This window comes from Egretta garzetta, unplaced genomic scaffold (genome assembly GCF_000687185.1).
Source record: "Egretta garzetta isolate BGI_Z169 unplaced genomic scaffold, ASM68718v1 scaffold319, whole genome shotgun sequence".
In the NCBI taxonomy this organism is placed as follows: Eukaryota; Metazoa; Chordata; class Aves; order Pelecaniformes; family Ardeidae; genus Egretta; species Egretta garzetta.
Genome location: NW_009260769.1, coordinates 372,406 through 386,400, shown reverse-complemented (window position 1 = coordinate 386,400; position 13,995 = coordinate 372,406). Strand labels below are relative to the sequence as shown.

Sequence of the window (13,995 nt, the reverse complement as noted above, 5' to 3'; positions counted from 1 at the left end):
CGGTCCGGCGAGCCGCCGCCGGGTCTCTGCAGGGTCCCCCAGGCACCTCTGCCGGCCTCCGCCCCTTCGCCTCCGGCCCCACCTGTGCAGCAGGGATGCACCGTGCGATCCACGGGGTTAGGTGCTGTGAAACTGGGAGTATGTGCTCACCCTCAGCAACCCTTACTCTTACCCGCCTGACTTCGGGAGTCTCCCGTCTGCACCTGAAAAAACAGCGAGGTGTTTTCTGGCTTATGTCTTCCAGAGTCACGAAGAAGATGACAGGAAGGTAAGGAGGAGAGAGAAAAATCGAGTTGCTGCACAGAGGAGCCGGAAGAAGCAAACTCAGAAAGCAGATAAACTTCACGAGGTGAATGGCTACTTGAAATTTTTTGGGCACGGCTTGGGTACCGAGCACGGGACTTTACAATAAATGGGACCCTTCAAGCAGGTGTGGGCCTGTCTTTGCGCTAATCCAGCTCAGAGAGCTGTGGGTGTGAGGCAGAGACGCATGTGCTGCGGGGTGCCTGGTCGGGAACTCCCAGACACTGATGCTCACGTCGGACGGTGCAGCTCTGCCATCGGTGACGCTGCTGCCAAGGAAGAGACGTGGTCCTGCCCTTGCCTCACCCGCTATCTTTTGCTATTCCCGTGACCATCCAGTGAGCTGGATCACAGGACTCCTCTGGGCTAAACCAAACCCATTTTATTCTGGATTAGTGTTGAGCTTGTCGCGTTCGCTGTTGCAGCAGATGAATGCCTGCTGCCTTACGAGGGAGAAGGCGATGGAGGACGAGGGGACCATGCTGCTTAGTGGCAGTGCTGGCTTAAGTCAATTCTAAAGCTGTGGTGTGAGACAGAAATACCCAGTTGAAAAGGCTTCTTAGGAACTTCAAAACCTCCAAGCGTGAGAGCTCGCTTCAGTTAGCTGTTATACTTGTATGCTCTGATAAATAACAGTGGGTGTTTCCAAAAAAACATGAAAGTAACTGATTCTTCCAGAAACTAAATACTTCTCAATGTCATCACAATGTGGTGTAGTTTTCTCGTGTCCCCAGTGCAAACGCGGGAGGACAGGAATCCCCTTTCTCTGGTTTTGGATGTTACCTCACACAACAGTGCTTTTGTTGTAGCAGGGGCTCTCGGGGTGAGCGTTGGTGCTGCTGCAGTTGTGGCTGAATCAGTTGTTCAGCTCTTGGAGGTCCAGCACAGGCTCGGCGTGGAAGGATCTGCCAACAGCAGAGGCCAAGAGGGACAGTGTGGGGAGTTTGGGGTTTGGTTTTTCCCAGATCTCCTCTGAGTCAGCGCCTGAGAAAGCCAGGTGCAGGGTACTTCTGGAAAGGGGTAATGCCTGGCTTTCGTGGAATCATGTGTGGGCCCTATGCTGTCCTGCAGCCTCGCTGGTGTTCCTCCTGGACTTGAGGATCTTCCTTGTGCTGGGAATCTTCGTTCTTGTACGCGCAGGTTTTCCCAGGTGCAGGCAGATGTGGTTGAATAGCCTTCATTCTTAGCAAGAACAGTTTGATAGTCTCGTCCCTGAAAACGGGACAGAGCAATGGGACAGTAACACTTACTCCAAAACCCAGCCCCATGGGGTCTGGGGCAACAAGAAGTGATCCCTGGAGTCAGGGATGGACAACTTGGCCAGTGTTTGGCTACAATAATGCGTTAGGAGGACCGTGCCTGTTTTACGCTGTGGGTGAGAGGTGGTGGAAGGGTGTGAGGGAGGGCAAGGGGATCCAAACTTGTGCAGTAAAGGGCAGCAGAGGCAGTGCCAGGCTGCCCAGAGGAGCATTGCATGAGAGGCTCTCCCTGCTGCCTGATAAACAGGCCTTTTAAGGCATGTGTAGGCTTTGAAGTTTGCTCTGAAGCTTTCCCAGGGAGGTGAGATTGAGTGGGTGAGTGTTGAGCCCTAGGCCAGCAGCGAGGTGCAGACACCTGCAGGTTTTCCGTGGGCTGGCTCTGAACCTCTAGCTCTCGTCTCTTTGGGATGAGAAGCCTCGACAGCAGGAACACTTGAAACATGCAGTTATCAAAAAATGTGATGCATGAGTCTCACATCCGTCACAGATGTATGCTGCAGAGCATCTCAAAACTCCCCTGCAGTTAATAGCAGCTTATTCATTGCCAGAGAAGCATTAGCTCAAAAGCAGCCCGGGTCAGGGGTAACCACAGCAGTGGTCAGGCCTTGTAGTGACAAAGCGGGGCTGGGAACAAGCTGGCATGATGCTCCCCTCCTCCTGCTCTTGAGTTCCTGGGCATCTGAGCAGGTGGCTACAAGCTCTGGCCGGGCTGGAGGAGTGAGTGGCTCCGGGCGCGTTGTGCCAGGTGTGCGTCTCGGCCAGCACCTGGGTAAACAGCCTGTCCCTGCACTGGCCCGCGGCAGGGGCTGCCCTTTCCTCACCAGCAATGCCAGGCACCAGGTTTTCCTGGCACCTACCTGCTCTCTGTGCTTTCATTTTCTCTGCTCTGACAGCCCAGAGCTGCCCTACTTGGCCCTTCCCAGCAGAGGTGGCCCAGGGCAGGAAGAGGCCACCACAGGGACGCAGTCACCTGGGCTGCTGGGGACCCCTCGAAGGCCGGCAGCACCTCCTGGTCTTCAGAGCCACCAAAGGAATCACAGCGTGGTCAGGGCGCAGGTCGTAAAGCACTTGCCCTGTTCCAGCACCCAGGCTCTCTCTTGTCTTTCCTTAGCATTTTGCACATTGTAATAAGAAACCACACAGTTTTTCTACAGTTACATGAATATACTCAAGGTGGAAGCACTGAAAGGAATGTTTTGACTATGAGTAGGCTTTTTATTTTTTTTTTTTTCTCTCCTTCCAGGAATATGAGTCTCTTGAGCAAGAAAATACCTCCCTGAAAAGAGAAATTGGAAAGCTAACAGATGAAATGAAACACTTGAGTCAAGTGTTGAAGGATCATGAAAAGATCTGTCCACTATTGCACTGCACCATGAACTTTGTGACCGTACCAAGGCCCGATGCACTCGCCGGCTGCCTGCCAAGATGAGAGGTTGTCTCAATCACCTTTGAATGTGATGTATGAAAGTGCCATTAAACAGGAGATTTGAAGAACTGCCTACTTATGGTGCAGGTCTTCCATTGAAGAGGGCTGGACTTGACCACATTGAAGTGTTGTGGTCTTCTGAATCTCAGGAAAACATCAGTATGGAAAAAAGACGATTTGAACTGTGACTTCTTACTTGGTAGAATCTTCGAGCCACGGTTTTGTATTCAGAAATGTCAAAGTGCGGTGCAGCTCACCATTGCGTGATGGAATGTAGACAGGGAAAAATACTGACCTTGGGCTGGGATGCCTTTCTTCCACATGTCCACTGCCAGTAACCCTTTGTCACTTGTCATCCACGTATATCACGTTTCTGGCTGCTGGTTTGTTGTTTTTTTTTTTTCTCTAAACAGGTTTGGTTAATAAAAGCAATGTCCCATCTTTATGATGTTCTCCACCTTCTTCGATAATCGATGTCTTTGTAACATCTCTACTTTTTCATTACTGGTCAAATCCAAAGTCTAATGCTAATCTTCCTGTCAGTTGTTTTATTATTTGTTTATCGCCTCTTAGTTGGTTCCTCTTTTGAAGTGTGTGTAACGAATGAGTTTTCCCAGTCTTTACTTCTTTAATATCCCCAATCATCAGCCCTGCTGATGTTAGTTCTTGGAGTGATTTATATCCTAAAATACGGCTCGACCAATTTCTAATGATTGTTTGTTTTGCTTTTCTTCCACACAGAACAGAGCTTGCTGGTTCTAAACATTGTTTAGAAAAGCAGATTTTAAAATTTACTGTTTTAATGCACCCACTGGAAATTAACAAATATCTCTATCCTTCATCTTGGATATTGCTTCGGTAAATGATGTCCATGGATAGAACAAATTGAGTTTAGCTAAGCATTTTGTTCTATGTCCACACTGAAGATGTTTGATAGCTGTTTGCAAGAAAAAACATCACATTTTCTTTTAAGTTTTTTATTTTTTTTACAAAAAAGAATTATGACAATGTTAGTGAGAAATATACAGAAAATTCTGTTTACTTTCTCTGAAGATTCTTAATAGTGTCAAGCTCTAGAAATGTGAATTCTGTAGTCTGGGATCCAGCAAAGAGCATTTCTCTTGCAGTATTTCCCAGTCAAAGAGTACCTTTGGATAAAAAAAAAAGCTCCACTCCTTTGCCAGCTCCCTCACTTCAGCATTTGGATTTTTTTTTCAGGTCAACTCAGGGGATTGATTTCTCCCCTCACCAGGATCATAGTATTTATCAGCAGAATATGATCTGAAATGTCTGAAAGATTTTTTTCTTTCTTTTTTAGCTTCTTTAGTAGAATGATGCATTGCTGATCATGGCCAAGATAGAATTGGGGAAACTGTGTAGTCAATTCTGGCTTCTTAAAGGGCCCTCTCATGCCATTGTCTTAGGCTAGAAACTCAAGATAGCAGGCGTGAGCTGTTGGCTTCTTTAAAAAGTTTTCATTAGGTTGCCCCCACGAGAATTTTCAGCATTTGCAGAAGCTATATACAGCCTAAATGCAGTCTTCAAAGTTTCTTATGGTCATGTAAGAACTGAGTCATCTGGCAAAGAAAATCTGGTGCAGTCCCTGCCAAGGAAAATGAAAGTTTCAGGACACTTCAAAATACTCATTTTGGATAATGTCCTTGATATGATTCTGTGTGTCACCCTTAAGAAAGGAAGCTATCTTAAGCATCTTCATCACCCACCTGCATTACTTCAGGCCCTGGATGCCTCTCTGTCATCTGGGCAGAGCAGAGGTGTAGTGGAAAAGGAGGAGCACAACGAAAATGAACAACATTCGCTCTGGGAATATTCATTATAGCTTAGGATGGAGGGAGAGTGAGAGGGGCTGTCTCACATCTCTTCTAGGTACGTGCAACTGAGCTGAGGCTGGGAATGGAAAGTAGCCGGTTGAGGTCAGGGCTGGTGCAAAAGCATGGTTTCTCCTATGGAGCCCTGCAGACCCTCAAAAATGGGAGGAAAGATCAACCACCTTGTCCAAGACAGTCCATTCCACCCAGCAGAATCTTTCTAAAGATTTTTTTCCTACAGGTGCTTGCTTCTAGAATTAGAAATCTAGTTCCCTGTGTAAAATCCTCCTCTTTACACATTTATTCCTCTAAACATCTGTCTAGAGAGTGGCTCCAGCTTTTCATTTGGTAGTCCAAGTTCTATTGTACAATCTTCATCAGTAAGCACTATTCTTGTTCTGCGATGCAAGCTTTAGTCTGCTGTTTCTGCGTTGGGAGTTTATTGGTTTATTAACTGCAAAACGTCGACGCAGAGAGTATAGGGGAAGACAGCTGAATTCACAGCAATGTTGTGTGCCGGCAACAGCAAGCTAAATCCAAAGTTATGCTGCTATTCCTTGGAAGGGTTGTGAGCCCTGCAGGGGCCCTCGCTGCCACCAGTTCCTTCCCACAGCCGCAGGGCGTAGCTCCAGCCTGTGCATCATGCCCATTAGTAAGAGCAGGCTTTGAACCCTCTGGGGCCTGGTTTGCTTCTTCCTCCTTCATCTCTTGCATCACTTCTTTTTCCCAGCACTATTCCAAAGGGCTTTATGCATCATTCTTCTGTTTAGTAGGTTAACCAAGGCATCTCTTGCAAACAGTATATTGTATGACTAAAGTTCAAAGGCAGCTGGGAACCCCAAGCAAAAGAAGTGAGCAAAATGAGTGTCCCAAGCCAAATAAACCCAACATTCTGATATATTTATAGAATTAATGTCATAGCTGAATCAGAGGTTGAAGGGGACAATGAACTGTTAAAGCACAGGCTTATGTATCCCTAAGCAAATGATAGGCATACAGGCTGCTTATGCTCTTTGCAGGAGCTGTTCATAAGGATATTGATTTACAGTTTCAAAACCGAAAGTATGTTTTGGAGTCCGGGATAATTGTTACATGAATAGGGAACCAGAAAGGAGAACAGAAAGGAAAAGGCCCATTTGTTAAGGAAGCAACAGAAAGTTCTTTTTCAAATCCAAACCTTGCCTTTTGCAGCAGGGTATTACACCATTACAAAAAATGTTTCGCACCTATATACGGCTAAAATACCACTTGATGTATTCTACCTTCAGAAAGCTTCCAGTTAGTTTGACTTGTTCCCTCTGATTGTGGTCTGTATCACATTCACACGATTTTCAGACGCAGGTATATAGGGAAGATCTTCTCTATGTTCAGATGGTGGCTCATGTGAGGACTACTGTGAATTGCAGTTTTGTTTGTGGATGTGTAATGTAGATGAGGGTTGCCAAGAAAGCTGGATTTTGCCTCTTAGGTTCACAATGAAGGTTACAGTTTGTCTAGATTTGTTTAGTGTGGATTTCCTTTTTGTATTTTCTGTGACTTTAACGAAGAAGCAAAATGCTCAGTGCAAACTTACCCACAGATAAAAGTGTTCATTCTGGGAGAAGACTGGGTCCAATTCAGCTATTTGTCTGTTCATTTCCTGCGGTTGTTGTTGTGTCAGATTTAGATTGATCATATTTTGAAAAGATCATTTTAGCCTCCCAAGGTAAAAAAAATCAACAGAAAGTCAAGCTTCCCAAAACTGCTAGCGTGCTTGCAGAGATCAACTATTATACCTCAAGGGAGCTGATTAGAAAGTCTTGCTCCTTCCCACTGATGTTTTATATTCATGCCTGTGAACATCTGTGTCTTCATGTACTCATCCAGAGTCTTGCTAAATACCTGCTGATCTGATCTGCATTTGGTATTTGCAGTAGCCTTTGTATTCTCTCACCATTTTATTTCAAATGCCACTTTTTTCCTTCTTCCTGTTTCCTTCTGTTCCTATGTAGCGTGGTGACAACATCGCTTAATGTTATTGGTATTAGAGGAACAAGGCTAATCTGTAGGAGCATATAGAAATTGAACTTCACTAGTACACTCCATGTATGATTAAAGGCTTTTAAGTGTGGCTAGTTTTGTCAGTTGAGTATTAAGGAAGGTATCTGTGCAGTCTTTTAAAATGTATGTAGAAGTGGCATAACCTTTACTCTAGCCTATAAAACCCATACTGTTTCCTGTCCATAGATGAACGCTTTGCTGCATGGCATTTGGGGTTTCCATCTGTGAATCAGTCTAGAATTTCTGCCTCAGTGAAAGTGATAGATAAAACAACCATTTAAAAAAAAAAAAAAATCCCTTTTCTCTTCTTCCCATCAGTGCGGTGATATAATTCCTGTCACAGGAAGGAAGCATGTCTGATAAGCAGGAGAAGTGGTGGGTTTATTTACTGTTACAAAGACTGTTGTTCTCTTTATGGGAGGGTAGGAGTTTTCTGTTTGTAAATCCTGGGTTACTGTCAAGTGGTCACTGGAGAAACATTTTACATGTACATATAGCATGTGGTGTGGGCACATATCCATAAGGGAGTGAAAGAATTTGGATTTATTCTTTGCTGAAATATGGATCTTACACTGATTTCACTGGAAGTAGAAACAGTCCTACAGCTGCCTCAGAGGACATGTGGCACTATGCTTACTAACTTGGGTAATATTTAACTCAAGAATAGCTACAGGCTAACTTGAAGTGGGTAATTCTTAATAAGGAAACCATGGTAACAATCATCCCTGGGATTGCATGCTGCTTTTCTGGTACTCATTCAGGTTTTTTTTCCTAGATATTTCCTATGGAAAAAAATCTGTAAGAATAGAGTAGGAATTTTTTCTCCCACCGTAGAATTTCTAAACCATGACATCAAATGTAAGGGCTTGACTATTCTGGAAATAGCTGGCATAGCTTTTGCAAATAATCTGTTCTCAACTGGTTATATGTTTGGTCTGCTCTAAGGGAATCATTATAGTCCTCTTTAGAAGTGGATAAGCTAAACCACAAAGGACTATCTTGGTATAGAATAAAAACATTAATTTGAGGAGTTAGTACCAAATGACTACTGTGCTTCAATTTTACAGCTTATCTCATCCTGAGGAGCTTCTTCATGTAGCCAAAGAGAAAATTATATCTCTAATAGCTGTGTTTGTTTTAAATCTGCATTAGAAGTGTTTTTATTATATGTGTTTAGTAAGTTCTATAAACTGCCAGTATAGCTTGCTGCACTCATCCGGTACTGTCCAATTAAGTCTACCACAGACTGTTGCCCTCAGAACTGTTCTGGATAGGTGTCTCCAATTATCCAGAAGAACGTTCTCCTTTAACTGTCTCATAATGAATTTGTCATGTTTTCATTATTCTAAATTATTAAAAAGTCAGAACTCTTGAGATTCTAAGCAAGGGTGATAAGTAATCTCTCTTGGGATAAGCAAACTATTAAGGTTTGTCTTCCCATTGTAAAGTAAATTTTGAGACTACTGATTTATTATCTGTCTTAAGTAAAATAATCAAGGATAAGGATTAAGCAACAAGACTCTGATTAAATATTTGATGCAACGCTGTACAAGATCCAGTAACTTCAGCTGGAGATGATGTGAGATAGTACAAGAACTGAAAAATAACCAGAGAAGTAGCTGAAGGAAAGTGGCAATAGTTTGTTTTGAAAAGGGAGCTATCGGGTTAAAGAATGGTTTGTAAGTGGAGTTTCTCAAGGATTGATTGCAGACCACTCTTGTTTAGTGACTTTGGTAAGGACTTTGGACACCAAGGAACCATTAGTACAGAAGAAGATTGAAATATCATGCAAAAGAAACTTCATGACCTTATGGAAGAGAATAGAAATGCCATGATAATTAATCATAGAGTCATAGAACAGCCCATATTGGAAGGGACCTCAAAAGATCATCTGGTGCAACCTTTTGTGGGAAAGAGAACCTAGATGAGATTATCTAGCACCCTGTCATGATGCAAAGTATGCAGTCACAAACTTGAAGAACTGTTAACAAGAATATCTGTCACAAGGTAAAGAGTCGTCAATTGGAAATGACAATGGAATGAACAAGCAAAGGCATAGTAGTCAGTAACTGATGCTGAAGCACCAATGCTGTGGGGCAGAAAAGAAGGTAAATAGGAACTCAGATGTGTAGTAATGGGGTTATTTCTTTATTTGCGTATTTGTGTTCTTAAAGAGAGAAATATCAATGTAATTCTGCAAGGGCCTGGCAAAACCTCATCTAGAATTCTGCATACATTTCTGCTCAACCATGATAAAGAAAGATGAACCAAAACTAGGACAGGTACATGGAAGGGCTACTAGGAAGATTAAGAGAATGAGGAATCTATATTTTTTTGAGACTTTGTTTTAGACAAATAAAGTCTGAGAAGTGGTAGGATCACTGTCTACGTAATTACAGTGGAAAAAGACCATGTAAAGGAAAGAGCTACCATAGATAAGAAGTAATGTTAGTAGAAGAATAAATAGTATAATTTGTACATATTTTTGAGCTACATATGTGAAGAAGTTTCAACCTGTCAGCAGAAAGATCTTCAGGAATAGCCTTCCAACAGAAATGGTGTATGTGAGCAATTTTGCAGGTAGGCATGTATGCACGCAACCTACTTAGCTTTAGGATGAAGCGAGACCAGTTGAGTATACTGGCAATCCAAAATATTTCGTCCTGTCCTATGTCCTTATTCTCTTCGGAGAAGGCTTGCAATTGATCTTTAAAAGCAAGAAGATTTTGAAACAAACAAAACAAATTAAAGCAACCCCCTGAGGTCCCTGAATCTCACATCATTATCCAGAAGCGCATTTTGACAGGAGAGCTAACACAGGTCTAAGGTTTTGTCAGAGGCAGTCTCTGATCAAACTGAAATCTTTGACAAGTAAGGAAAGAGCAGAAAAGAAAGGGATTTTTTTTTTCTAAATGCCTACCATTGAACCATGGTATGTTCCCAGACAAATCAGAAAACTGTTCACAGAGAAACAGAAACAAAATCTAACAGGAATTTGGGGAATTTCCCAAACTGTTTAGTTGTTTGCTTTGGAAGCTGAGTTACTCCAACTTTGCAAATATGCATTTTACAGAGGATTGCAGGCAATTTTTGTTTCTCTTGCATCCAGTTCATTGATTAAATATATAAACAGGATGTCTTTAAGAGCAGAAGGTTTTAAAACAGGATTTGATACTAAGCAAGAGATCTGCTAGTTCCCTTTTAGCTATTTGAGTTTCATCTTTGCTTATCAGAGCTGTTTTAGGGTACAGTAATTTCCAAGTGCACTATTGGGTTGCGAGGTAAATAATCTCTAGAGATGAATATTTTTTTCTTTCTTTTTTACTGTAAATGACAATAGTGCATAGGCTAGAAATTTCCCTTGTAAATTCTGGTCATCCCATTTGTTTGCTAAGTCCCAGTATGGACTCAGGACCTATCCTGTCAGTACACTGAGAGGTTACACACCCTTGCTCGTGCCTTTCTAGGGGCAGGTGATCCATCAGCTGTGTTTATGGACTTGATTAATGGCCAAGAGCCATCAAACTTGAAAGACACTTTTTGATCATACAGGTGAGGAAATTAATTACAACAGTTTACCTATTGTTTATATAAGGACAGCAGTCCCTTCTTCTAGGTGAATAAAATGCTGGAGCCTACCTCGGTCTGAGGGAGCCTACCTCAGTTTGAACCCTTGTCCTGCCAGTAGTTTCACACTTCTCCTGTCCGGAGTTTCAGATAACTCAGGGAGTCTTGAACAGTCAGTGAGGTCAGCCCATGCAGAGCAGCTTGCAGCAGGGACAGGATCTAACTGTGGATACAATTCAAGCAGGACAGTATAAACGGGGATATGGATGAGCAAGAGCTGTAATATGAAGTTACATGACTACTCAGGCTTTCTATGAGCAATTCTTAATGAGACTCACATGTGAACACATCTGTATTTTTACCATCATGTTAAGAAACTATGTGATCAAAACATTTTCCCCCATAAATTATTAGATTGCCAGTTTTTTATACCAATTTGATTGATATTTTACAAAATTCAAAATATTCTACTTAATTCACATGAAAACCAATTCCTACAGTTTTCACGAATTGGTTGTCCATCATTATTTGTTTCCATTTATTTTCTTTACACTTCCAACTACAAATTCAGGAAACAACATACAATTGTAGATAATTACTTTGAATTCAAGTCATAGCTTTTATAAAGGCTGGGAAAAATGAAATTATTTTACTTTTAAATACCAGCTATATACATTCAAAAGAAAAAAATGATTATGTGTTTTAGTTTTCACTTTTATCGCAGTATGTGACATCAGATGCATATGGAGAGACTCTTAGCTGTCATTTTCTTGGTTTGCTTTAACAAACCTGAAGAATATACTATTACAAATGATAACACAAGGATATTAAACTGTTGCATGATTTCTTAATAAAAATCCCATTACAGTCTGCACACTTGTTTTATAACTAAACAGTAGTGTTTCAAGAGCAATAATTCAGTTACTGAATGCATATTAAAAACAACAGTGAGTGAAAAAGCAATAATCTATCCCAATTCGATATGCAGTCTCTACTTCTTTGCTTAGAAACATTCCAATTTCATAATAATAATAATGACCTTTTTTTTTGCATTATGCTATACATTTTCAAAATGCTGTTTAATGAAGAAATGCTTTTCATTCAGGCCTATCATGCTTTGCAAGATACATTGCTGTTGGTCATTTACCAGGTGAAACGTTTCTCTTTCCAGCACCATCTGTCCATTTTACCTCCTAAGAATCTTAAGCTCTTCAAGGCAGAGGATTTGCTGCAATGAGTAGCTAATTCAGGGAAAAGTTCCAGTACTTTCCTGGTCTGTCCAAGCACTGATACACTTGAACAAAACTCCTCTGCTATTACTCATGCTTTGTCATGCAATAGTGACGGCTGTGGGAACATCAGGCTGTATTATGTGGCCTGAAATGGTTGGTTCTGTTTCATCGCTTGAGGCTTCCTAATAAATCAGTGATGCTTTCCAAAGCCACTTATCTTTTTATCAGCCATATGCCCTGCCCTGTGACAGCTGATCCCCCGCACACTTTGTTTTTAGTTTTTCTAACCGTCCCTTCACAATACACAATATCTCTTCATACTTGGCTCAGGTTGAGATACTTGAACTGTAATAATTCAGTGTGATTTTGTTTCCACTTTACTGAAATATTTCCTTAGCTACAAGAGAATTATGTCAGTGTTACACACATGTATAGTGCATATTTCTTCAGTTTAACCCTCCTCTTACTTGGAGCCCTTTCACCACCGAGTTCAGTGAGACCGTCATCAGCCACACTGGCACCCAAAAGGCAGACCACAGAACATGGTATCTCATGTGCAGTGATTACTACATGTTTAAAAAATGTTTCTGGTCCCACAGCACATTCAAGAAACTCAGCGCATCCACATGGTGGTCTGTATAGGCAGACCCTACTGCTGCGTTAAAGGGGCGTCGCCTGAAAGGTTGCGCCTTATCATGAGAAATGAAAAACACAATTTTCTGCTTCGGGGTTCCTTTTTGTAGTTTAGCAGCTAGATTCCTGCATTATATCTGTTCTCTCTAAAATGGTTTTATAACATGTTCTGTTTGCCAGCACAGTATTAAATGGTCCCCAGACACTGTTTTAACTCACTTGTCGTGTTTTCTACACTATACCTCACTCTGTAATTACTGCCTCCCATTGCCAATAATTCATGCCCTCCAGAAGGCCGTTTAAGACTGAGTAATAAAATACTGAGAGATTAATATTCAGTTGATGACAGATCATTTAATGCAACTCTTACCAAAACTCTCCAGCGTCTAGGAAATTGGCAGAATACCGCTGATGGCTGCTTTCTGATGTCATTCAGTTAGCAACCAAGGGTCAGTTCTCTGAGGTTATTCTCCAGACTTTAATGGACCAGATTTCTTTTTCATCTTCAGTCCTCTCAGGGGATTGTATGAAGTGAGTTTAATTCACATATATTTGGCATGAAAGCGGATCTTCTTAGATTGCAAACTAAGACTTGCATTACTGTTTCGGCACTGCAGTTAGTAAATTTAAATATTTTCATTGAATTGTGTGCTGATACTCCCAGTGAGAGCACAAGAGCTTTGCATGCATGGATCCATATTCACGTTCTGAAGTTGCACATTGCAGCCTAGATTTTCTCAAAATCTTATGGGAAATTGTAAACAGCTGCATATGTTGCCAAGCGCTTGGATGATTTGCCTTACTGATTTCAACATAGTAGTCCCAACAACGTAATATGATAAAACATCACACCTGTTTCTTTCCCTCTCCTTTATGCTATCTTGGCAATACAAAGGAATTTTAAAATGGGTGTGGACGACATTTATCTGATTTACAAGCTGATTTCAGTTCATGTGGGTACATTCTAGCTCAGTAAGAGCATTGATAAATTGGCGCTGGTAAATTTAGCTGTTAGTTTTTACTTCATGGATATTGCTTTGCTCCTCTGCCATTAATTACCAGAACTGACAAAAGGGGACATACCCCTGCTTAACCTACTTCAGTTCTCACTCAAATGCCTTGGTTCTTTTGAAAGGCCACTGATGCTTTAAGGTAAGATGTTGCAGTATGCTTATTTGTGTTTTTTTACTGATGGAGTCAGAGAGTGAGAAGTTCTGGTTTTAAATTTGTGAGAAGTGCTGGTGTGAAACCTGTTCCTCCCCTCCCCGCAAGGCAGTGGGATTTGTCATCGGGGACTGCCTTTCTGCCAGAGTTTCAACTAAGGCGTTCGGTTCCTACTCAGAGTGGAGGAAGAACAAGGGAAAGGGCAGAGATTTCAGACATCCCAAGAAAGAAATTATGTTTGTTTGCCTCTGAAATCCACCTAGGCTAGAATTTCATGCCTTATCAGTGCTGTTTGAGCAAGTTTTCCGGGTGCAACGTGTAAAAGCACTGGCAGCAATCTTTTGTTTCAGAGTAGGTACGCAAAGTGTTATGGGTGGCAACATGGTCTAGAGCATGTCTTACCTGCTCTTCCCTACCCTCATCCCATGTGGCTGCCCTCCCTGTGGTGCCAGCACAATGCTTATAGGTGGCATAATAAACCTGGTCAGTGAACTGTAGCTGGCTGAAAAGTAATCTTGCATGAAAAAAGAGCCTTTTTTTTT

The 13,995-nt window shown here is 41.9% G+C and overlaps 1 protein-coding gene across 1 annotated transcript in view; it reads left to right on the top strand.

The window, feature by feature from the left end:
- Window positions 1–3,341, top strand: part of BATF3 (basic leucine zipper ATF-like transcription factor 3) — a 4,622-nt gene extending 1,281 nt beyond the window's left edge. Inside the window, exons 2-3 of the mRNA XM_035901600.1 lie at window positions 157–349; window positions 2,806–3,341. Coding sequence (XP_035757493.1) covers window positions 157–349; window positions 2,806–2,991 — 379 coding nt within the window. The 3' untranslated portion in view covers window positions 2,992–3,341. The remainder of the gene's footprint in view (window positions 1–156; window positions 350–2,805) is intronic.
- The last annotated feature ends 10,654 nt before the right edge of the window (window positions 3,342–13,995 follow it).